The sequence below is a fragment of the Calypte anna genome, chromosome 13, assembly GCF_003957555.1.
Source record: "Calypte anna isolate BGI_N300 chromosome 13, bCalAnn1_v1.p, whole genome shotgun sequence".
Taxonomy (NCBI): Eukaryota; Metazoa; Chordata; class Aves; order Apodiformes; family Trochilidae; genus Calypte; species Calypte anna.
This window is the reverse complement of record NC_044259.1, coordinates 17,650,857-17,675,890: the sequence shown is the minus strand read 5'-3', so window position 1 is coordinate 17,675,890 and position 25,034 is coordinate 17,650,857. Positions and strand designations below refer to the sequence as shown.

At 51.6% G+C, this 25,034-nt stretch overlaps 1 protein-coding gene and 1 long non-coding RNA gene across 2 annotated transcripts; both read right to left on the bottom strand.

Moving 5' to 3' along the window:
* Window positions 1–607: 607 nt before the first annotated feature.
* On the bottom strand, window positions 608–9,313 carry LOC115599057. Its single transcript, XR_003988113.1, has 3 exons — window positions 8,541–9,313; window positions 6,429–6,461; window positions 608–909 (listed from the first exon to the last, which is right to left on the bottom strand). It is a non-coding gene; the product is annotated as an uncharacterized LOC115599057 (long non-coding RNA).
* Window positions 9,314–19,154: 9,841 nt separating this feature from the next.
* On the bottom strand, window positions 19,155–22,161 carry EGR1 (early growth response 1). The gene is made up of 2 exons (XM_030459186.1): window positions 21,729–22,161; window positions 19,155–21,421 (listed from the first exon to the last, which is right to left on the bottom strand). The coding sequence occupies exons 1-2, from the start codon at window positions 21,961–21,963 to the stop codon at window positions 20,124–20,126; spliced, it is 1,533 nt and encodes a 510-aa protein (XP_030315046.1). The 5' UTR covers window positions 21,964–22,161; the 3' UTR covers window positions 19,155–20,123.
* Between the last annotated feature and the right edge of the window lie 2,873 nt (window positions 22,162–25,034).

The following is a 25,034-nucleotide window of genomic DNA, read 5'->3' as shown; positions in this document are numbered from 1 at the left end:
TGAGCAGAGATGCATGGGGGCGTGGTCAGGCTTAGAGACACCTCCCAGAGCAGGGGGCGGAGCCACACACAGGGGTGTGGTCAAGCTCAGAGGCGTGGCCACACACAGGGCAGGCAGAGCCACGCCCAGGAGTGTGGCCCAGATCAGGGGGGCAGAGCCACTGCACCCCAGGGGGTGGAGACACTCAGGTGGGCACAGGACAAGTACAAGGAGCCCTATACCAAGACACAACCTGGGCGGAGGCACGGCCACACTCATGGGGGATGGGGACAAGACTAGAGGGGGTATGGGGACATGACGCAGCTGGGATGGGGCATCGCATGGAGGCTGGGGAGAGGGAACTGAATTTGATACTGCTGAAACACAAAAATATTCACTTCTCATCTTACACCTCTCCAATCTCCAGTTAACTCTTCTGTCCTATTTCTCATTTTCATACCCACCCAGATCTTGGAGTCACAGCTAGTTTTGGTTGGGTTTTTTTATTAGCTTTCTCCTTTACATTTCTTCCTCTACAACACAAGTTTTTCCTTAATTGCATTTTCAACGTTTTTTTAATGAGGACATGATGAAAGACATGAAACCACAGACCCCAGTTGCTGTGCACAATCAGAATCCTTTATTGTGTGGCTGGCAAGACTTACATAGGATCCCGATATCTACTGATTGATCTACAATGTACAGCTCAAAGTGCTCTTTCTACAAACATAAAACCTTATCTCCCCATTCTCACCAGAGGCACCAGGTACCAGGACATAACATCCTTAAGTTATTTACAGTTCTTTGTTCTTCTTCAGGATCAGTGAATGCCAGGGAATCTGCAGCACTCCTCTATCCCATGCAGGCCGGCTCCTCTGCTGTTCTCCAACAAGGACACACAAATACAAAACCAGGAGGGGGCAGCTGGTCCTGGGAAAAAGGGCATTGATGTCACCAGGCATAAAGTGATGATGTCATAGGAAGGGGTCAACAAGTGTACATTATGAAATCTATGGGGCCAAGCTATATCTATGGGGCAGGCAGGCAGTTGTGGGTCACGCTCACTGGAGCCTGGAGTAGCCACTGGTCAGGCAGGCCAGGCCCCCCCAAAAGTTGTGGGGCAGCAGCCCCACAAATCTAACTCCAGTTCTGGGTAAAAGAAAAAATGGCCAGGGATCCCCCTCTGTCCCACAGTGATCCACAAATGACCCCAACACAGCTCCACAAGTGCCCCCCAGCCACAAAACCCCAGAGCCTAAGTGTCCCTCAGCCCATGTCTCATCCCCTAGCTCCACCTTGCCCCATAGTCTCCCCCCACACTACCTAAGGGTCACCTCCTGCTCCCCAGCAACCCCCAAGTGCCCCACCTCGACCGTCCATCATTTCAGGGTCCCTTCCTCCTAGTGCCCCACAGACTGCTGCTTCCCCAAAGCACCCCACAACCACCAGCCAGGGGTCTTTGCCCCACAGCACCTCCCAAGTACCTTTATCCTCCCCCCCTACTTAAGGGTCCCTCCCAGTGCTCCCCAGTACCACATAGTGGCACTTTAGCCCCTCCCAATCCCAGCCCCTCTCCCAGTACAACCCATTAGCAAGAAGAACTAGGAAAGGTGGAGGGGGAAAATGCAGATTGAAGGAAATTGGGAGGGACTGGGAAGAACACCACCACACAGGGCCCTGCCTAACCATGAGGGATAGCTGGGAGGAACTGCCAAACTGCCAATGGGAGGGACTGGGAGAGGTGGGGAGAAACTGAGAGGAAACAGGATGGGACTGCAATATAGACTGCAAGAAAATGGGATGGGGCAAGCTCAGAGGAACCCATGGGGTGCTGGGGGTCCTCATAGAGCAGGTGGAGAGCACTGTGGGGTAGCTGGCAGTCCCTATGTGTAACTGCACATACTCATGGGGCAGGTGGGCATCCCTATGAGGATCTGGGGTGTAGTATGGGGCAACGAGGGGTCCCTCTGGGGCAGTAAAAAGGCCCTATAGGGCCCTGGGGTTCCTACAGGGCACTGAGAAGGCCCCTATAGGGTATTTAAGGGTGCCTATAGAGCAGGTAGAAAGTGCATTGGGTATTAGGTCCCTGTGGAGCAGTTAGGATACCCTTTCGGCCACTCAGGCCTCTGTGAGGCAGGCAGGTGGCTATATGGGGCAGCATGAGGCTCTCTGTGGCACTGAGGGATCCATAGGGCTCCCCCAGCCCCACATCTCACCTTACAGAGCCCCCACGCATGCTGCCACAGCCCCACCGCCCCAAGTTCTTCACAGCTCCAGATACTGCCCCATAGTCTCCCCCAGAATACTTAAGGGTCACCCCTGCTCCACAGCAATCCCCAAGTGCCTCATCTCGACCCCCTGTAATTTTAGGTTCCCCCATAGGCCCCCTCCTAGTGCCCCATATGTTGCCCCTGACCCATAGCAGCCCACAGTCACTAGTCAGGAGTCTGTCCCTGCCCCACAGCATCCCCCAAGTACCCCCACCCCCTCGAGCATTTTGGGGTCCCTCACATATAAAGTGGCCCCACAGTGCCATTTTAACCCCTCCCAGTGCCCTTATCCACCTCCCATTACTTTCTAGATGCTACCAGTGCCCCCACCCTTCTCACTGTCCAACCTAGCAGAGGGATGCACTGGGAGAAGTTGGGGGGCTGGTGGGGTGGGGGGCAACTGCAAGGGAACCAGGAGGGATGGCAACAAACTGGGAGAGGCTGGGGAAGGACAGGGAGGAACTGCGCCCAACCTGGAGGCAATTGGGAAGGATGCAGAGAGACTGTGACAAACTGAGGTAGGTGGGGCAGTTCAGTAGGAGCTGTGGGGCACCATGGGGATTATACGGGGTGGCTGGAACGTACAATGCGGCAGGCACTAAAGGCCCTATAGGGCAGTGGGGAAGGATCTAAGGAGCAAGTGGATGAGGGGGCCCTACGGCCCCCCAGTGGGGGGCCTTATGGGCTGTCCTGGGGCCCTGGGGGGGGGCAGGTGGCAGGGGGTCCTGTGGGGAACTGGGGACTGTTATGGGGCAGTTAGGAAGCGCTATAGGGCACGGGGAGGGTCTTATGGGACATTAGACATTCCTATGGGGTAGCTGGTGGGTGCTAGGGGGCACTCGGGGGCCTTAAGAGGGGCCTGGGGTGTCCCCACCAGGTCACAGGCAGCCTTTTGCAATATTCTGGGTTCCTATGGGGTAGGAGGCCGGCTCCATGGGGCACTGGCGTGCAGTATGTGGTAACTTGGGGGTTCTACAGGGCCGCTGGGATGACCTATGGGAGTCCCTATGGGGTATCTGGTGGGTGGAACTATGGGGCACTCTGCATCCCCATGGAGCCGTAGAGGTCCTATGGGGCATTAAGGGTTTACTAAGGGGAGATGAGGAGCACTGTGGGGCACCTGGTACCACTATGGGATAATCATATGGGGCTGTTAGGAATACCCTACAAAACAAGTAGACGTTACCAATTGGGTCAGTTAGGATACCCCATGAGGCACCAGGGGTCTGTGTAGGGCAGGTTGGCAGGCTATGGTGCAGCTGTGGATAAACACTGGGAGAGTTATGAGACTATGGAGCATCTGGGTGTCTCTGTGGGGCGGGCTGAGGGACTCTGGGGGGTCCTTTTGGGGCTGACTGCGGAAATATAGGACAGTTAGTATGCCCTATGAGGCACTGAGGGTCAGCGTGGGGCAGGTTAGGGGACCGTAGAAAAGTTGAGGTGCCCAAGTGGGGCAGTTAGGATGCCCTATGGAGCACTAGGGATCTGTGCAGGGCAGGTCTGGGGACTAAAGGGCACCCGAGGGGCCCATGTGGGGCAGTCAAAATGCCCTATGGGCCACTGGGAGCCATTATGGGGCTGACTGGGGGACTCTGGGGCAGCTGAGATGCCCAATGGTACACAGGGGAGTCTGTGTGGGGAACTATCAGACAGCAGAGATGCTCTATGGGGCACTAAGGATACCCCATGGGGTACTGGGGATCTGTGTGGGGCTGGTTAGGGGACTATAGAAAAGTTAAGGGGCCTGTGTGGGGCAGTTTGCATGCCCCATGGGGCACTAGGGTCCTTATGGGGCTGACTTAGAGACTATGGGAAAGCTGAGATGCCCAATGGTGCACTGGGGGGCTGTGTGGGGAAGGTTAGAGGACAATAGCGTAGCTGAGGGAACCATGTGGCAAAGTTAAAAAACGCTATAGGGCACTGAGGGTCTGTGTTGGGCAAGTCAGGAAGGAATAGGGCAGCTGAGGGGCCCATATGGGACAGTTAAAATGCCCTGTGGGGCACTGGGGGTATGTGTGGGGCAGGTTGTGAGACTCCGGGGTAGCCGAGATGCCCAATGGGGAACTAGGGGGTCCTTCTAGGGCTGACTGGGGGCCTATAGGGCAGCTGAAATGCCCAACACGGCACTGGGGGTTTTGTGGGGTATTTTAGAGAACTATAGGGCAGCTGAGGGGCCTATGTGGGGCAGTTAAAATGCCCTATGGGGCACTGAGGGTCTGTATGGGGCAGGTTGGGAGACTATAATGCAGCTGAGATGCCCAATGGGGAGGTGATTGTGTGTCAGGTGTGGGTCCCTGCTTGTCCCTAGGGGTCGGTGCATGTCTCATCCCCCCCACTCCCTCAGTACCTGTTCCACGTGGGTTCCATGGCAAATCTGGATCTCCTGTTACCTCAGTGCCTCCCTCTGCTGCAGCAAGCCACATCCACTGCCGTGCACACACACCCCTTTTATGGGCAAAGGCCCTGCCCCATTCTCTGAGGACATACCACCAGGGGTAAAGGCCCCGGCCCCCTCTGGGGTGTGGACACACCCCCCGCCTACAGGTCTCATGCACACCCTCCTTTGTGTAAAAACCCCGCCACCTCCAAGGAGATGCACTCTGAGACATGGCAGCCCTGTCTGGTGCAAAAAACCCACCACTACCCGCTTCGATGTGGACACGCCCCTTCCAGGTTAAACCCCGCCCTTTGAGGCATAGACACACACCCCATCTGATGAAAACAGCCCTTCTTGGGTATGGACACGCCCCCTTTGGGTATAGCCCTGCCCTCCTGAAATTGGACACACCCTCTGTGATGCAAACATCGCCCCCTTTGGGTGTGGACACACACACTGGATACGAACACACTCCCTCTGCATAAAGCCCTGCCCTCATGGAAATAAACACAACCCTTATTTGATGTAAACCCCATCCCTTTAGCTGTGGCCACGCCCCCTTCGGGTATAACCCTGCCCTTCTGAGAGTGGACACAGCCCCCCATGTGATACAAATCCCACCCCACCTTCTTTGGGATGGACACACCTCTTTTGTCTTAAGCCCTGCCCCTTAACCCCTTTGTTAAGTCCTGCCCTTCTGAGAAATAAACACTCCTTGTGTTGCAATGCAAACTCCACCCACTTTGGATCTGGGCACGCCCCTTTTGGGTTACACCCCGCCCTTTCAGGCATGGACACACCCCCCATGTTGTGAAAAGCCCACCCTCCTTAGTTGTGGACACAACCACTTCGTTTGTGTATAACGTCCCCTTTGCATTAAGCCCCACCCTTCGGTGAAAAAACAATCCCTGTGTGATGCAAACCCCACCCCCTTTGGTTGTGGACATGCCCCTTGTGTTAAGCCCTGCCTTCCTAAACATGGGGACATACCCCCATCTGGTGCAAACCTCACCCACTTGGGGGGGTCAACACGCCCCTTTTGGGTATAGCCTCCCCCCCTCCAGGAGCCCCACACAACTCACCCATAACTATGGGACAGCTGAGATGTCCAATGGGGCATTGGTGGTCTGTGTGGGGAAGGTTCGGGACAACAGGGCAGCTGAGGGGCCCATGTGGGACAAATAGAATGCTCTATGGCACACTGGAGGTCTGTGTCGAGCAGGTTAGGGGACAACAGGGCAGCTAAGGGGCCCATATGGGACAGTTAAAATCCCTATGGGGAACTAGGGGTACGTGTGGGGCAGGTTGGGAGATTGTGAGATGCTCAATGGGAGCTGTGAGTGAGGTGTCCCTAGGGGTTGGTGTGTGTCCCGTCCCCCCCAAACCTGTTCCCCCTGGGATCCATGGCAGATCTAGATCTCCCATTATCTTGGCACTTCCCTCTGCTGCTGCAAGCAACGGCCTGTGGACACGCCCCTCTCATGGGCACAGGTCCCTCCTCCTTCTCTGTGGACATACACCCAGGTGTAAAAACCTTGCTCACCCCCACTCACCTTTGCGGTGTCACCGACTGCCTGGTCCTGCAGCCCCGCGCTTACCCGCAGCACGGGAAGCACCGGAGGTGGGGGGGGGGAAGGGGGGGAGGGGCGCAGAATCGCACATAGAGCTGGGGCAGGAGGTTCTACCCTGTGAACCAGGGCCCCACAGAAGCCACCCCAGGTAACGGGTGCATTGCACAGCTCACCCCTCCACAGGATGCAACAACCCAAAACTGCTGCTTCTGCACTCCAGGCTCCACTCACCTTGCCGGGGTCCTCCCCAGTGCCAGCTTGTCACTGCACATGAAAAAAACCCAAACCAATCATGTAAATCAAGTCACCTGGATGCTGCCAGGTAGTTTGATGAGACCCAAGGTGGTCTTGTTGCGTATAGCCTCTAACTACAGCTACAAAGTACAAATCCCAGCAATGTACAAATCCTCAGCCCCAGCTGTACAAGCTCACTCTAGATCCAGCCTGTTCAACTTCCACACAAACTGCTGCCAAGGTCCCACCTGTGGCACACACAAAATCCAATGAAAATAACTGTGGCAGCTGCCTACACCTGCTTGCCCAGATGGACAGTATGGTATTTGCCAATAGAACTGCCACAGATCAACATGTCACCACACCTCCATGAAGTTGCCCCTGTTGTCTGTAGTGTCACTGTACCCCCAGCCAGGGCAGCTCCAACCCTCACACACAGACCAGGACTACACACAGACATGGTGAGCAATGTGGTCATCTCAAAAGTGAGGTCACTTACCCAGGATGTGAGATGCTGATGAGTGCATATGGAGTAGAGATGTTTTCACTCATTGCACGTTTGTGCAAAAAGGGGGTGCTGGGTCGTAATCCACAGAGCCAGCCCCCTGAAGTCACATGTTCTATACACTTATACACATTTGTTTTGTTTACTCTAACAAATGATTCTCCTTATCTCATAACTTGCCACACTTATTTCCTTATCTTCTTGTATGTTCTTTTAACAGCATGATTTGGTTTCACAAAACCTTAACATCTTTTTGTGACCATCCTGTCTCCATTAAAGATTCCACTTTCTGAAGCACAACAACATGACTGCAATACATAAGAAGAGCATAAGCCATAACAACAGTTCCCATAGGAAGATGATGCTGGCAGAGAAGCCCGGAAGTGCCAGGATGGCACGGATGCTCTACACTGGCCCTGAGAGAGAGGCGACTGCTGACGCCCACGAGAGAAAACTGCTGAACAAACCAGAGCGAGGGATGCACGAGAAGCTGAGCTTTAAGACCTGTGACCAGTAAGAACATGGGTATAAAACCCCAGAGGATGACTCTGGAAACAGAAGTCTCAAGAGTGGAGATGTGGGCAGCACCTGGCCCAGTGCTGCAAGAGATGACTGCTCAGAAACACATACAGCACAAAGTGTGCCAGATAGATCCACACTTTAAGCTGTAATAGCACAAGAAGAAGCGCTCAACAGGAGCCTTGGAGATGAGGAGATGCCTTCTAGACTCTCATGAGGGCTTCCAAGGTGACTGCAGATCACAAAGAGCTATGGAGACATCGAGATCTGAGGAAGGAACAGTCTAAGACATGGGAGACACACAACACCAAGAGCACACCACAGACACAGGCTGGAGCTGCCCTGCCCAGTACACACTGGCATTGTGCTGAAGACTCTCCCACTCCCTTTACCCACCCAAAGGGGACTGCACCCAGAGAGCCCTCTCCCCTACACTAACTTTAAAACCCCTCCCAATTTGCAATCTCATCTCCTCCCAGCCCCTCATCTTAGCTTTCAAATGGCCAAGAATCTAGAAGATAGATGGCAGAAAAAACAGCAGGTGTCCAAGCTAAAGGAAGCTAAAGACGTCCAACAGTAAGTATTTAGAATTCCACTCTTCAAACAACACACTCAAATACACTGGGGTGGGGGGGGTGGGGAGGGCGGTGGAGGAGGGGAAGATGGCTTCTGAAACTGTTTAACAACCGACGTCATCATAAAGAGACGCTCAAACCAGTATGACGTGCTAAGTCATACCCTAACCTTTATAGCTATTAAAATCTCACCAGTAAATTACCATAAAACATTCAAAAGCATAACTTGAAATATACTATTGAGCAAGTTCCCTAAAACACATTTTAACTGTCCACTGGTTTATAACTCACTTCTCTAGCTCTCTACCAAAAGCAGCACTCTCAATTTCAGCCGAGGGAGCCCCGCGGGGATCCGGGTCAAGCCGACCCCCTCCAAGAACCGGCGGCGGCGGCAGGAGCCGAGGACTTGGCCCGCCTGCAGTCACAAGTGCCCCAAGGGGCGCCACCGTCCCTGCTCCCCTCCCCCACCGCAGGGCCTCTCCCGCCTGCCCGCCCGCGTGGGTCCCTCACCGTCCCTGTCTCTTCCGCCCTCCCAGCCTCCTCGTCCCGGATGCCAGCGGAGCGCCGGAGCGGCCAGAACCGTCGCCTGCCCGCAGCACTGCAGTTCCGCGACAACGGCATCGCTTCCTTACTGGCAGCTAGCGCGGCGCCATCATGCGGGAAGGACAGAAGTACCACGTGACGGGAAGTGAGGGGTGCCCGAAAAGTTAGCGTACGCGCAGCCGCAGACCGTTCCACGCTTTGCCTTCTGAGCCGCTGAGCGTCCCCCGCCAGCGCCCGCAGGAGCGGCTCACGGAGGAGAGAAGAAACCGGCGAGGCGGGGACATGTTCGAAGAGCCGAGGACAAAGACACGGATTTGGACGGGAGGGTGGGGCTGCGGGCACACATGAGGGGTAGGGTACGCACAGTTTCCTTACCGGGAGGCAGGGACGGGCGCCGCTTCCCGGCTTCAACTTGCGGCATCTGCGCACACCGTGAGCTGCGGTACCGGCATTGGTCGGCGGGTGTCAGCATGTCAATAGTTTCTGTTTCCCGAGCCCCAGCAAGAAGAGAACTGAGGGGTTTCTGCACCTTGGGTGGCACCGAAAGGCGCGGGGCTCCTGCCGTGCAGCGGCGGCGTCACTGGCAGCCGTGTCCTCCGGCACGAGGAGGAACGGGACATGAATAAGGGAGAGCATGGGGTCGGGAGGCAACGGGGCGGAGACACCAGAGAACGCCTGAATCGGGCTGCTCGGCAGCCTCCACCCGAGCACAAGCTCCCTCCAGCCGCTTCCTACTGCCCCGGGCGTCACCTTCCCCCACCACGGCCCCCGACCGCCCGCCCAGCAGGTGCTCCCCGCACTCCAGCATCATCACCCCGGTGGGAAACCCCTGCAGCCACGACCATAGACCTCCCCGCAGTCCCTGGTCACCACTTCCGTGGTTCCAGCCTTAGCTTCAGTCCTGGCCAGCGATGGTCAGCAAAGAAAGCTCCATTATGCCACGCTGCCTACAGCACAAGCCATTTTCTAGGGTTAAAATTGACAGCTTTCAGCTAACAATCGAGACTCTGAATATAGTATTTCTTCACAGAAGCAAGACTTAAATGTTTACTATGTTCTGCGTATAGTAAGCACAGGTATATATGGCTTACCACACATCAACTCTACCAGAAACAAACCTAATTATTAATTTATCCATTGCCAATGTTTAAATGCAGAAAGAATTCAGAGAAATCCAATACAAATCCTTAAGTGCTATGGATGAAATCAATACCCTGTAATTACAGTAGTGCTATTCTCACTTTGTAAACTTAAGCTGGTATGTAAGCCTTACGAAGGCTTGTCCTCCTCTACCTCAGAACAGATTCCATCATTCAGGGTAAGCTTTTATTACAGGACAGCTAGAACATCTCACAACACACCACAGGAAGCTATAGCAAAGATGTTATGATCATACAGTGTTTCATGCCTGGAGTAATTTAAAAGGTGGGGGGCTTTAGTTAGGGGGTTTCTCCATTTCAGAGATACCATCTGCAATCATAGTTTTGTTTAACTTACTCTTAACTTCCAGGGTTGCCCTTCAAACTGCAATTAGAAACCCAGCTATAGGCTTAGACTGTCCCCTTTCAGAAACCATATGTGAATTCAGCAGCCAGTTTTCCATTTTGCTTCCAAAAATAGGGATAGCCAGGTTTGTTGAATTATCTTCAGTGCTGCCAGAAGGCAGACTCATCTTTTAAGACAGCTTTTCCAAGCCAAGTTTCTTCCATTGGACTTCTTCCAGGTCTTGGAAAGACCTATATAAGGCCAAGTGTTCCACGAGTCACTGCACTGAACAATTCTGATGCTCTCTGATGCACTCAGGTGGTGCACAGAAAATTTGCAGATGAAGTAAGAATAAAAGCACTTTTTGTCCTACAAGGCCCCATTGAAGATACATGGGCATTCCAATGTGCAGTGAAGGTTATATAGTGTTCTTTGTAACTCTCCCAGATATTTGAAGCAGCTTGGCTAGTACTACTTAAAACAAGAATCTAGAAGCGTGGAGTTCACACAGTGCCTCAGAGCATCCTTGGCTTTTCTGGATGTTGCCAGCTGACAGCAGGAATGAACCAGGAAAGGCAGTGTCAAAAAACAGAAGTTATAAACTTCTAGATGTAAGCCATGCTATTTATGTTTCGCTCCAAACATATACATTCCACCATTTGTCTCCAGCCACCCTGAACTAGAAAATGAAACAGCTTTCTAGTCCTTGCAAGTTCAGGGAGGAATTAGGAAGGAGGAATGAGAAAGGCACATACCAGTTGGGGGGTAGGAAACACAAAACAAACAAAAAACCCCAAACAAACCCCAAACCCAACAAAGTGTCAGATTTTGAAAGAAAAACAAAGGAACACAGACTGCATAATTTGACATGTTTTCATACTCAAAACTAGTTCTACAGTTACAAGGTCACTTAAGCATTATTAACATAGGCACTTCCTAGTAAGAACACCCAAGTTATTTTTGTTTCTAAACATAAGGCAGCAGCATATGGACACTAATATCTAAAGCTATTAGTGCTACCTCTGAGAAAATGAAACAGCTTGGTTACACAGATATGACACAAGCTGCTCTCCCCAAAGCTGAGAAATTACCAATCTCTAAAGCCTTAAGAGAAGTACTTTGAGCATAGTTATTTCATTTATTACCTCTTAGCTATGCCTGCCCCTAAAAGCCATCACAAGTTATACCATCATCACAGAATCACAGAATCCTAGGGGTTGGAAGGGACCTCGAAAGATCATCTAGTCCAACCCCCCCTGCCAGAGCAGGGCCACCTAGAGTATATCACATAGGAACGTGTCCAGACGGGTTTTGAATGTCTCCAGTGAAGGAGACTCCACGACCCCCCTGGGCAGCCTGTTCCAGGGCTCTGTCACCCTTATAGTAAAAAAATTTTTTCGAATATTCAACTTGAACCTCCTATGCTCCAATTTACACCCATTACCCCTTGTCCTATCACTGGTCACTACTGAGAAGAGCCTAACTCCATCTCCCTGACACTCACCCCTTACATATTTGAAAACATTGATGAGGTCACCCCTCAGTCTCCTTTTCTCCAAACTAAAGAGACCCAGGAGTTAGAGGTCAGTGTACGGGCTAAGGGTTATGATCTGGTAGCGATAACAGAGACATGGTGGGATAGGTCACATGACTGGAATGTGGCCATGGATGGCTATGTGCTTTTTCGGAAAGATAGGGCGGGGAAGCGAGGTGGTGGAGTTGCTCTTTATGTGAGAGAGCAACTAGAATGTGTTGAGTTTTGTGCAGGGGCTGATGAGGGGCAAGTTGAAAGTTTGTGGGTAAGAATTAAGGGGCAGGCTGGTGTGGGTGATACAGTTGTGGGGGTCTACTACAGACCTCCTGATCAAGGCGAGGAGGTTGATGAGGCCTTCTACAGGCAGCTGAAAGCAGCCTCACAACTTCAGTCCCTAGTCCTCATGGGAGATTTTAACTACCCTGATATCTGCTGGTTGACTCACACAGCCAGCCTTTCACAGTCTAGGAGGTTCCTCCAGTGCATTGATGATAACTTCTTAATGCAAATGGTGGACAAACCGACTAGAAGAGGAGCACTGTTGGATCTTGTACTAACCAATAAGGAGGGCCTTGTTGAAGCAGTGGTGGTCAATGGCAGCCTTGGCTGCAGTGATCATGAGATGATAGAGTTCAGGATCCTGTGTGGAAGGAACAGAGTACCCAGTAGGATCAGAACCCTGGACTTCCACAGGGCAAACTTTGGCCTTCTCAATCAACTGTTAAGAGAAATCCCATGGGACAGGGTGTTAGAAGATAAAGGGGCTCAAGATAGCTGGTCAATATTCAAGGACCACTATTTGCAAGCACAGGATCAGAGCGTCCCTATGGTTAGGAAATCTAGTAAGGGAGCTAGGAGACCAGCATGGTTAAAAAAGGAACTGCTGGGAAAACTTAAGTGGAAAAGGAAAATCTACAGATCATGGAAGGGGGGGCTGGTCACTTGGGAGGAATATAGGACTGTTGTCAGAGGATGTAGGGAGGCAATTAGGAAAGCTAAGGCCTCCTTGGAACTTAACCTTGCAAGTCAGGTTAAGGATAATAGAAAGGGCTTTTTCAAATACATAGCTAACAAAACTAACACTAGAGGCAATATTGGCCCACTAAGGAATGAGCTGGGAGCCCTGGTGACAGAGGATATAAAGAAGGCAGAGGTGCTGAATGCCTTCTTTGCCTCTGTCTTTACTCCTGCGGGGTTTCCGCATGAGCCCCAGATTCATTTAGCCCCAGAAGTAGTCGAGATAGATGAGGAGTTAGACATAGTAGATGAGGATTGGGTTAGGGATCAGCTGAGTAATCTGGACATCCATAAGTCCATGGGTCCAGATGGAATGCATCCAAGGGTGCCGAGGGAGCTGGCGGAGGTCATTGCTAGGCCACTCTCCATCATCTTCAGTAAGTCATGGGTAACAGGAGAGGTGCCTGAGGACTGGAGGATAGCAAATGTCACTCCAGTCTACAAAAAGGGCAAGAAGGAGGACCCGGGTAACTATAGACCGGTCAGCCTCACCTCCATCCCTGGAAAGGTGATGGAACAACTTGTTCTTGTCACTATCTCCAGGCATATCAAGGACATGGGAGTCATCAAGAGCAGTCAGCATGGTTTTATCAAGGGTAAATCATGTTTGACTAACCTCATAGCCTTCTATGAGGAAATTACTAGGTGGATAGATGATGGAAGAGCAGTAGATGTGGTTTATCTTGATTTCAGTAAAGCATTTGACACCGTCTCTCACAGCATCCTTGTAGATAAGTTGATCAATTACGGGTTTGGTGATCAGGTAGTGAGGTGGATCAGGAACTGGTTGAAAGGAAGGAGTCAGAGAGTTGTAGTCAATGGGGCAGAATCTGGTTGGAGGTGTGTGACTAGTGCTGCCAGTCACTGCAGTCAGGCAGCTGTGACTTTCCTTAATCATCTCTTACCATCATAACAGACCCTACTAGTAAAGTCATAAAAAGCAGGCTTAAAAAAAAACTTGGAAGACTTTTTTTTTTTTTTTTTTTTTTTTTTGTCAAGTGTTCTTGCTTCAGACAAGGGAAGCATGTTCAGCGCTTCTGAGCATTTGTCTCCTTCAGACAGAAGAGCTTGTAAAGCCCAACTTGCAAGAATGTTGTGTGGTCTGGTATTTCTAGTGAAACCTATATGCATTTACATCCTGTCAGATTCTGTTTAAGCAAACAATCATCCTTCGGTAGACCAAGAAACATAATAGCAAAATGGCAAAATACATAGCTACCTAATTGGAGGAGGCATTCAGGTTTGAACATCTAGCTTACTGTAGTCATTCTGGGTAGAGCCAGGTTTTTTTTTTTCTTCTGGTGCCAATTTCTGTTTTAAAAAAATATTTTTTAGTTATTTTTATGTAGATTTCATAAACCCACCTACCTTCTTTGATGATTACGGGCAAAACCTTAGCTGTACTGGCAAACCACAGCTATCATAGCTTGCTTGATCATTTAAATGACTTCACTGCAAATACCCATGTAAAGGTAAAAGAAATGGTTATTACAACTCCCATTATCATTTCCATCACATCACAGAGACTGAATGGATTCCAAATGCATTGCACCAACAGCTGTCAAATTACCAGGCACAAGACACAGGCAGTGCAGGATCCCCATGGATCTTTAGGCCAATAAACTCTGGGTGACTGTTCCTTTGATGACATGAACTTAGGATGGCAACATCCATACTGTGAAAGAGGAAAAAAGTCCTGTGGTAAGAAAGTGGTAAGTGGTAAATCTGTGGTAAGTCTGATGACAGGGAACAATTCTGGGCTGAGGATGCCACCTGAGAAGGCAGAGGTAGGCCACAGCGACACAATGTGATTATCAGCAATATGACTGCCTAAGATTCTGACTTGTCAGCCAAGTGCAGGAAATAGAAACTCAGAAGGAGTTTGGGCAGACTTCTCAGAAATGGTAGGGAAGCTGCATTAGTCTTTATTTGTATAGATATAAACAGGTGGGGAAAAAAGGGAAGAGTTTCTGGAAAGAAAGCTTAGTCGCTTTAAAAAGAAATAACCAAACCTGTCAAGCAAGCTCTAAGTCTTCAATATTGCATTTGGACTAAGGCCTCCCTGACAGTTTTCGTTTGGTAGATGTTTGTGTCGCCGAGGGGGGGGGAGAGGTGAGGGGGGGAGGGGGAAGGGGAGCAGGGAGGTTTATGCTCCGACTACCAAACAGAGGCCCAGAAATGCAGAGTGACCATGCATGGCTAGAAAAATCGGTGCCAGGAAGAGGGATTCAGAATCACTAGGATCTAGAGGAATCTTTAAAAATAGAAGGACCCTATACAGGAGGCATGCCCTTCCTTGTAAGCCACCTGCAATCAATACGCTGACATTCCAAATAAAAAAAAAATTATATTTTTTTTTAAATGGAGGCACAAGAGAGTTTAACCTAAGAATCACAGAAAAGCCAACAAGTGTTAAAAAGCACATGGTTTGGGGTGATGCACACAACTAAGTAAAGCACAGAAAGCATTCAAAAGAACACAACAGTTCAAAAACCTTGCAAGAGCAACAAAATCCAGATAGCTACTACAACAGTAGTAGTGTAGTAGTGTATTGTGCAGGTCTCTCATAAATGAGACAGCAACATGATGAAAGTTACATACAGTTAGCCTAGAGGAGGATCCAAGGTGACCTTATAGCAATGTTCCAATACCTGAAGGGGGCCTACAAGAAATCTGGGGTTGGACTTTTTGCACAGGTGTGTAGTGAGAGGACAAGGGGCATCGGTTTAAAACTTGAAGAAGGGAGATTTAGATTACATATTAGGAGAAAATTCTTTACTATGACGGTGGTGATGCACTATAACAGGTTGCCGAGGAAAGTTGTGGCTGCCCCCTCCAAGGGAGTGTTCCAAAACCAGGTTGGATGAGGCTTTGAGCAACCTGATGTAGTGGGAGGGGTCCCTATCCACGGCAGGAGGGTTGGAACTAGGTGATCTGTAAGCTGCCTTACAGCCCTAGCTATTCTACGACCCTATGATAAAAGGATATGAGATACAGATCACCTGCTGCACAAAACAAACCAGAAAGAGAGCAATCTGGTGTCACGGTTTAACGCTGGCCCCCCAGTTAAACCGAGTGACAGATGCCCAAACCAGGACATCTGGGAAAGGAATGAAAGAGTTCTGTAACTATAGTGGAAGTGTTATTATTCACCATCTTCTACAAGAGAAGTCCTAAGAAGCATCAAATGAAGTTATGAAATAGCAAGTTTAAACACACACAGCTCTCTCTACGTAGCACCTGGACATGCTAAAATTGATTTTTCATCAGAGACTGTGAATGCTAAAACTTTATATAGCTTAATAAATCACTTGGGCAAAGACAGATTAAATGTGCAAAGATGCACACTCTAGCTGATTAAATCTATCAGCCACAGGTCACAATCACCAAAAGGGTAGTAGACATAACAAGGCACCTATCTATTGCAGTTCAAATCACTTTCACTTCTCAGCTACCAATCTGGAGTCTGCAAAGCTATTTTTCTTGGGGGTTCTTGAGATCTTCAGACACACAAGATCAGTCCCCATGGTTCAGATATGTATCAGCAAAAGCCTCAGAGGAAAGAAAGGACCATGATTAATTATCTCTTCACTCCTAAGTCTCTGTCTGCAGCTCTCTATTCTCCGCAAGTCTCAAGTCTTCAGTCAGCCAAGGCCCATGACCTACTTGGTAAGGGCACTTCACAGTTGCAACAGAACAGCTTTAATAGTTGCATTTCACGAATTTTATAGATTCTCCAGTACACAACAGAACCCAAACCAAAAGGCTTCACAGCATATTATCAGGGATACTGGGCTCTTCAAGTATGCCTGAGCTAATTTTGAACTTCTTATTTCTAAATGGTAGGAAAACTGAATAATCCGTTTTTCTAGTGATAATTAAAGCACAAACCAGCCACCCCGGTGGGCCCACACTCCTACACGTGGAGAGCTGGTTATGGAAAGGCTCTACAGAGGACGATCCTGGGTTGACAAGGTCACCGACCTCGTCAGTGCTCCCCAGGTTCAGCTGCGTCCTACCTATTCCAGAGGCGCGGAGACAGTGGCTCAGTCCTTGAAAAAGACAACGTAACAGCAGCGAGCAGTGGCTGGAGGCCGCCCTGCCCCGAAGCCAGGGGAGCGCCGGGGCCTCACAGCGACCCAGCCTGGGGGCTGGGAGTCCGAAAGGCCCGGGGCGGAGCAGAGGCTTCCCCGGCCCACAGCCGCCTGCGGTCAGTGCCCGTCCCCGGTGAGGGGATGGATGGGAGGGAGGAGCTCAGCTCTGCGGCGGGCGCCTGCCAGCTCCACAGCGCAGCCCCGGGAATCCGTGAGCAGGAAACGCCTTTTTTGGGTCGCGGAAGTGCCAAAAAAGGCGCGGAGGAAACGCCAAATATGGTCGGCGCGGTTCCGGCAGCGGGAGCGCCGCTTCCGCTCGGCTGTGGCTACCCCGCCTGCCGGCGCGCTCCCGGAGTTGGCCCGGTGCCTCTCGGCCCCACCGTGCCCCCCGGAGCCGCCGCCACCGCCGCCGCCAGCTGTGACGCACGGCAGTGGTCGGATCTGAAGCCGGGGTTTAAATCGCAGACAGCTGGGGTTTAATTCAGGCAAATGGATTTTCTGCCACTGACTAGAAAAGAGAGACGTCCTCACCTCCTTCTCCTCCCGCCACCCCTCCCCCTCCCTCCAGCACCCCCCCAAGCCCTCTGTGCGCGGTTTGGGACTCTACCTGTTCTGAAGGCGAGAGGTTTCCCTGGCCGATGATAACACTTGCTGTTTCCCTGGGAACAGCATCCTTGAGACAGACTTTTCTCCCGATTACAGCGGAAGCGAACCTTAAGAATCAGAAATCCCTTGGTCTTCTTCAGGCCAACAGCACACGGAAGGATCTCGCAGATGTACAGTAGATGCTTTCTCAACCCCGAAGTCTGCTTCTGTTTTATGGGATGAAGGCCATGGAAAGAGTAGGAGCAAAAGGCCACGTTCATTTTCTTTCATTTACGTTATAAACAGGGGCAGCAAATGCAAAGCACAAGTTGCTGAAATTCAGACCGAATGCCAAAACTTAAATTGTGAGCACTTTGTAAGAAGTTACAACCAAGATTATCTGCATGAAAAAGGCCGTGTGGCATATATCAACAGTTTTTGCAATTTGGTTTGGCTTTTGTTTGTATTGTGTTGGGGTTTGTTTGTTTGTTTTGTTTTCCAAACCAGCAGCTCTGTGATACTGAGGAGCTTCTTGCAATAAAATGCAGTTCAGACGAGTTACCCCCGCTGGATGAGACGTGTCATTTGCCAGTTCTCAGGCCAGTACAGGCAAACTACAGTAGTGCACCAGTACCAAGCCCTTCCCTCGGAACACTGATGACTTGTGCCACTCAGCTACACTGATTCTTGAGTAAGGGTTACCATAGGACCCTACATAGCTGGTTCAGTGCCTCAGAACGTCCCTACAGTTAGGCACTGCTGCCTGTGGTCTGTGACCAATGCCCACGGCTGTGGGGCCATGAAATTATTCTATTGAAAGGGAGACTGCAGCACCCTCAAGAGAAGAGCTAAGGATGTGACAGGGAAGCAAGGGGAGCAGGTTAGGTTGGATTTCTGAAGGCCTCCACAAGCTGAAAGGATCTACCATCATGAAGTGGAGAAAGTGTAGGGCAAGTAGGAGCAGTGTTTCTTTGAGCTAGAGAAGCATTGCAGACCCCATCATCTCCTTTGCACTGGAGAGTAGGGAATGCTGATCTCCCTGGTATCCAGTGACAGCACAGGAAACATGGGAATGGTTCAAAGCTCTATCAGGGGGTATTCAGACTGGACAATAGAAAAATTTCTTGTCTGAGAGTGGTCAAATAAAACAGACTTTCTGGACATGTGGTCAGTACCCCATGCCTGTTAGTGTTTAAAAGGCATTTTGGACAATGCCCTTAATGGCATGCTTTAACCTTTGGTCAGCCCTGAAGTGGTCAGGCAATTAGACTAGATGACCATTGCAGGTCATAGGTCCCTTCCCACTGAACTATGCAATTCTATCCTGTACTAAAGGCTGCCAGGCCCACCCACTTACGTGCCCTATGTTGTGTCAAGGAGAAATTTACGATGGCTATCAGCTAAGCAGGGCTGCCCTCCACCAACCAGCCATTTGGACTGAGGTCATTGCACTTCCAGCTGAGAAACTGTTCTATTGTTTTGCCATCCATTAAGATTTCTGACTACCTGTGAACAAATAGTTAACATTCTAATTTTTAAACACAATTTTCAGCAACAGGACAATTGTTTTTCTTCCTAAAATTAGCTCACATGCTTTTAGGGAAGCCAGAAAACAGAAATCATGGCTACTTCAAAATAGCAGGTGACATACCTAATGCAAGGACATGTGTGTTCCATTCATACCTTTGCAAGCACCTGGACTTAGGAGTGATTGGTCTCCCCTCCTTCCTCTAAGTGGGTATTTCTCCAGGAGACAAGCAGCACTTGTTACTTCCCAGCCACTCCAGGAGTCAGGGCTGCTGTAGCAGTCTTCCCCTGTAGCAACTTAAAGGAAAATGTGGAGGTCCACACGATTTTTTTTATTATTTTTATTTTTTTTTCTGAAGGGTATTGTACACCAAATATCCCATTGGCAGGAAAGCGCATTCAATGTATTTAGAAGCCAAACAGTCACTTTCATTTTAACAAACACAATTACAAAGTAAAAATAAACCACAAAAAATGAACTGCATGTTCATAACATACAAAACTTGCTGCCTACTCAGTAGGTAACTACAACATTCCAACTCCTGAATATATATATATATATATAAATTTACATTTTTGTAACAAAAATAGACTTTAAGAGGTGTGGGGTGTTTTTTTGCTTACATTCTGTCCCCCAGGGCTTTCTTGTGCTCCCCTCCCCACTCATTCCCTGCTATCCTTTACATTCTTTGAGTAACATCCCTTTCACTTTAAGGCAAGATGCAAAGCATCCATTCACACAAATGCATGACATCAGCAAGGCTTCACAAAAAGGCACCAAGACTTGTAACTTTAAAAACAAAACTTCTGCCACATGAATCTCATCAGGTGATATTTACAAAGCGTCACTCTAACATGCTCAAATATAGTAAGTGCTGTTCCCAAAGAAGGTTGAATCTCATTACAGCATTGTCACCAAAACAGAATTAACATTTACAGAATATGTCCCTGCAAACTCCAAATAATACAACATGGATATGCAAAGATTTTTCACATCAATAGTATCTAAAGGAAAGCAAAACCATGACACAGTTACAATTTACATCAGCTATATACTTAAAGTCCTTTCTTCCTAATAAATGACTATTGTTTGCGGGGAAAATTATACTGAACTTATATCCACAATCCATGCAAACTAAGTCATTCAGCAGAGGTGGAAAACCTGACCAGCAGTTGTTTCAGGCAGCTGAAGTTTAAAGAAAAGTTAAATAGCCTTGCAACGTGTAGTATTGGGGGAGTAGTAGGAAACTCCAGGTCTGATGATAGTACCAATGGAAAAGGTGAATTCTCCTGTTCCAGAAGGTCATCTCAGCAAATCTCAATTGTTCTTGGAGAAAAGGCTGATGTCATGTCTGAAAGTGCCGATGTCACCTGTGAGCTGAAATTGTTGGTGACCCCTGGAGATGAGAAGGAGGTGGCCACTGGGGTCTGGAAAGTGGCAGTGCCAGAGGAGTAAGTGGTTGCTATAGAAGGAGATGGGAATGTGGTGTGTGCAGGGGAGGGATAAGAAGAGGGAGCAGGAGAGGAGTACACTGTACGCACTGGTGAGGGGTAAGTGGTGGCAATGGAGGAAGGGTAGGGTGTAGACACAGAGGATGAGTAGGCAGGAATTTGGGAAGCAGTTGAGACCGGAGCTGCCTTTTCCACTTTCTTGTCCTTCTGCCTAAGGTGGATTTTAGTGTGTCTCTTCCTCTCGTCACTTCTGGCAAACTTTCTGCCACAAATGTCACAGGCAAATGGCTTCTCTCCTGTGTGTGTGCGGATGTGCGTAGTCAAGTGGTCACTCCTGCTAAAGTTCCGCATGCAAATGCGGCACTGGAAAGGTTTCTGTCCCGTATGGATGCGGATGTGCCGCGTTAGCTCGTCAGACCGCGAAAACCTCCGGTCACAGGACTCTACTGGGCAGGCATAAGGGCGCTCATGAGGAGGGGTCTTGCTGGGACGGTTTGGGTATTTCCTCATCCTGCTGGGCTTGATCAGCTGGGACTGATAGCTAGTGTTGAGAGTCTTCAACTCTTGGGAGCCAGTTTGAGTAGCAAATGCCTTAATAGTGGACAGCGGTGTGAGGGAAGGCTGCTGTGCTCTGGTCTCAAGGGCTGAGAAGGGCTTCTGATCAGCTGGAACAAGACTGAGCTCACCCTGTTGTTGAGGGAACAGGTAATCCGGGATCATCGGCACCTGAAAGTTGGTTTTAGCAGTTGGGTATGCTGGAGGTGGATACTGGATGGGGCCTCCAGAGGGGTTGGGAAAGGACTGGGTCTGTGGGTCAGGGAAAATATCAGAGCTGGAATTGGGAAAAGTTGGTGCAGCTGAATAAATTGGACTGTTCTCGCTGGCTTGGACAGAACAGCTCAGAGGGGGGCTCTGCGAGGAGGAGGATGCTGATGATGAAGAAGGTGTAGAAGTGGAAGGTGCATTAGCCATGCCCACCAGCCCACTGACAAGGCTGAAGAGGGGCTCTGGCCATAAGGTGTTGCTACTGTTGGGGGCTGGCTCCAGGGAAAAGCGCCCGGTGTAGGTTATTGGTGGCAGTCGCGCTGTTTGGTTGGGATAGCTGGTTTCTGGTAGGGTTTTCTCGTTGTTCAGAGCGATCTCAGGAAAAGTGTCTGGAAAGAGAGGAAGAGCGATTACTTCCAACAGCCACCGCAGCTGCTGCCAATGCTTCGCGAGCCATCCCTGCACAGCGCAGCCCCAGATACTTGCTTCTGGTTAATTAATAATTGAAAGTACCATATTGCAGCGCTGCTGGCAGGTCTCCAGCAGTAGCTAGCCCGGAGCCGCTGACGCACACAAGAGAATCCCCCCGCGCAGCCGCCGGGACTGGGTCGCCGCTGCAGCGCGGAGACTCCGCAGGCGCCGCTGATTCCCCCGGCGCACCGGGACTCTCCACCCGGGCGAGGCCAGCGCGCTTACCTGCCGCCAGGTGCTCGAAGTGCTGCTCCCCGGGCTCCCCGGCGGAGCCGAAGCCCGTGGTCTCAGACACCCCGGGAGGGGCGAGGAACTGCGGACCCCCGCCGCTGAGCAGCATCATTTCCTCCAGCTTGGGATAGTGAGTGTCCACGGCGGGAGGCGAGTGCGGGAAGGCGCCGAAAGGGTCGGAGATCTGCAGCTGGGGCAGGAGCTGCATCTCTGCCTTGGCCGCGGCCATGAGGGCGCCGCGCTTGGGCTCTGACGGATGGTGACACCTCTGCCGCGGGCCCGGCGGACGGGCCGGCTGCGGCGAGGCGGCCGTCGCCTGCTGCGTGCCCTGCGCCGCGGTCGCCCCGGCGCTGCCCGCTGAAAGTGCTCGGCTCCCCCGCCCGCCCGCCCGCCCGGGGCTCCCCCCGCCTCTGCCCGCTGGAAGCGCTTAGCTCCACGCCCGCCCCGGAGCAGCCTCTATATATCGGGTCTCACCGGCCGCAACCCGCCCCGGCCCTGACGTACATGGCCATATATGGAAAGCAGGAAGCCCTAATATGGATGCGGGCTGGAGAACCCCGCCTGGCGTCAGCGCCTGGCACCGGGGGAAGCCGGGCCGTGGGGGCCCCTCCCGCACCGGACTGGGAGCCCCGCGCCCGCTGCGGGCCTGACCCCCGCCATAGGCTGCACCTCCGCCGCACTGGCGAAGGGCCGCCGGCCTCGGGGTCCCCGGCCCCTCCCGCCCCAGCCAGCCCGCCGGAAGCCCCCGCCGCACTTTCCATATTAGGAAACGACCTTATAAGTCTCGGTTCCGGCGGAGACTTCCCGCACCTTATATGGCGATTCCGGCCCCGGGCTGAGAGGGGGAGCAGGGAGCTCGGGCGCGAGAGCGAGGTTGCAGCTGGGCCGCGCGCCCGCCCCCAGACCGCGGGAGCGCGCGGAGGCGGCGGGCCACGGGTGCACGAGGCTGCTGCCCGGGCGCGAGGGAGCGCCCGGCGGGCTCCAACGCCGCCACAGTCTGTCGGGCAGAGGCCCCGCTCGCCCCCCACCCTAGCGGGCTCGCCGTCCCTGCGGCGGGGCCGCGCGCTCGGCAGCCCTCGTTGCGGAGGAGTTTTCTGGGCGCTGGCAGCGCGCCCCGCAACGGGGTGTGGGGGATTGGCGGAAAAGGGGAATCTCTGGGATTCCGGAGGCCTGCCCTGCTCCGCCCTCTCACGCCGAGAGCCGAAGAGCTCTGGCCGCAACGCCAGAGCGAGGCATATGGGGCTCGGTGCGCTTCCCTCGCGCAGCGGCTGATTGGGCACTGCTGCAACAGACCCCCCGTACCGCACGGCCGCACTCGCCACTGATTTCGGCGCTGGGAAAAGCAACAGCTCCGGGGACTTTATCCTCGCTCCTCTAGGGCTGTCCCTTTGAGCCGCAGCGCCTTACTGCCCGTTCTCCCCGCAGAAGCGGGCTGCTCCCAGCACCGGCTCTGCGCTGGACGGACGGCTGCGCACGGAGGCCCCGACTCCCCCGCCCGAGGCAGCAAGCACAGCGCGGAGCCGCAGGAGAGCGCCCCGGGGACCAGGGGAGCCTCCCGCACTATAAATAGGCGCTCGACGCGGCCGCCGCTCCGCTCCGCCCCACCCGGGCGGCCCCGCTGCCGGCGCGGGGCTCCCCTGGCTCCGGACCAGGCAGCACCGGCGACGCAGTGCGGCCACAGTGCGCGTGCGCGGCCGCCGCAGCGAGGGTTTCCCCGCAGTGCGCGGCGCTCTGTGGGTGGCGGCGGGAGCAGCCGCTGACCCGAACCCCGCTGGGCTGGGCCGGGACGGGCCGGGGCACCTCCGGCTTCGTGCTTCGCCGGCCTTGATCCGTTCGGGCCGGGCCGGGCCGGGCCTGGAGCCCCGCGGCCGCCCCTGCCCGGCTACGGCACGGTGCTCGCCACCGCCCGCAGAGGCGGAGGGAAACGACAGGCGCCTTTGCGCCCGTGCACGGCGCGGTCTTCTGGCGCAAAGCAGCATCACGCGCCGCGGGTGCTCGGCCGATCCCTTGTGCCGCGGGAAGGCAGCTGTGTACATCACAGCGCTGACTCCGCCGCCTTTGTGATTGATATGCTGGATGCACGCAACGGCAGGGTTCTGTCTGTCCACTTTTACAGAACACTGAAACCTCCATCATGTGTTCTCTTTTGACTGAGCTGCTATATTTAAAGCCGTGTCTTATCAATAACAGCGTGCAGTTCCTCCCGCACTGATGCATTTGCACCCTAAAATCAATTCCAAGTTCCAGCCACACATTGCCCTCAAGAAAAACATCAAAAGTTCCTGCTTATCTGCAGCATGTATTAATCAAGGGCACCTAATGTGAATATAATCTTTGGTACTTAAAGTTTATGGAGAGAAATGATACTGATTTTCAAATGTCAGTGCACTGTTTTGAAAGTGGATTCAGACCTTTTTGGTTTTTTGGCAAATTTAAACATCTACCGCAGGTTTTGAGAAGTAATACATAATGATTACAGCTAGTCGCTGGTTCCCACCAGCCTATCATAGTTTGGAGCGATGTTAGATGAGCAGAACAGCAGAACTTGACTTCTACTAACAGCTTGGTTTGATGTGGCTCCTGAGCATCTTATTAACATTGCAGAACCCATTGTATCCTCCTTCTCCCTTATTTCTTCAAAACACACACCCCTCCTGGCCCCCTTTCATGACCAGAATTAACATTTTTTTCAACTAATGCCCGATTCCCAGAGAACTTAGTTCATACACCACCCTGCATGTTAGGCTCAATACGCCTTTTCAATGGATGTACATAATTCAGAAAAGTTTGGTTGGTTTGTTGTTTGTTGTTGGTTGTTTTTTGCTTTTTTAAAATCTATTGCATTCTTTTTGCTACCTTAATTTTTATCAATATACTTCTAATTTAACAGTTCACATAACAGTAAGCAAGAGATGTTTCAGAGTTGCAAACAGAGCAACCCAGCTTGAGCTGCACATAAACTATAGTTATAACGATTGTTCAGCAACACATCCTTCACCGTTCCAATGATACTTCCTGGCTTCAGTCACTATAGAGGCAGCAATACACACAGATATCTTACAGCCTGAACACTGAGCTAGGAAATCACCCATTGTCATTATGCACTCATGCTGCGAGTTCTATTTTCCTTTTCTGAATACAACAATAGGTCTGTCAGAACCATGTTAGAAGAGTCAGACTTTTACTACCAAAAAAATAAGATCTGCTAGTTCAGCAGCCAGCCAGCTTTTGTTAGTGAGGGATACTTCAATAAGACTAGAAGTTGTGAATTAAAGCTTTTGAAGTGGACCCTCTAGCTAC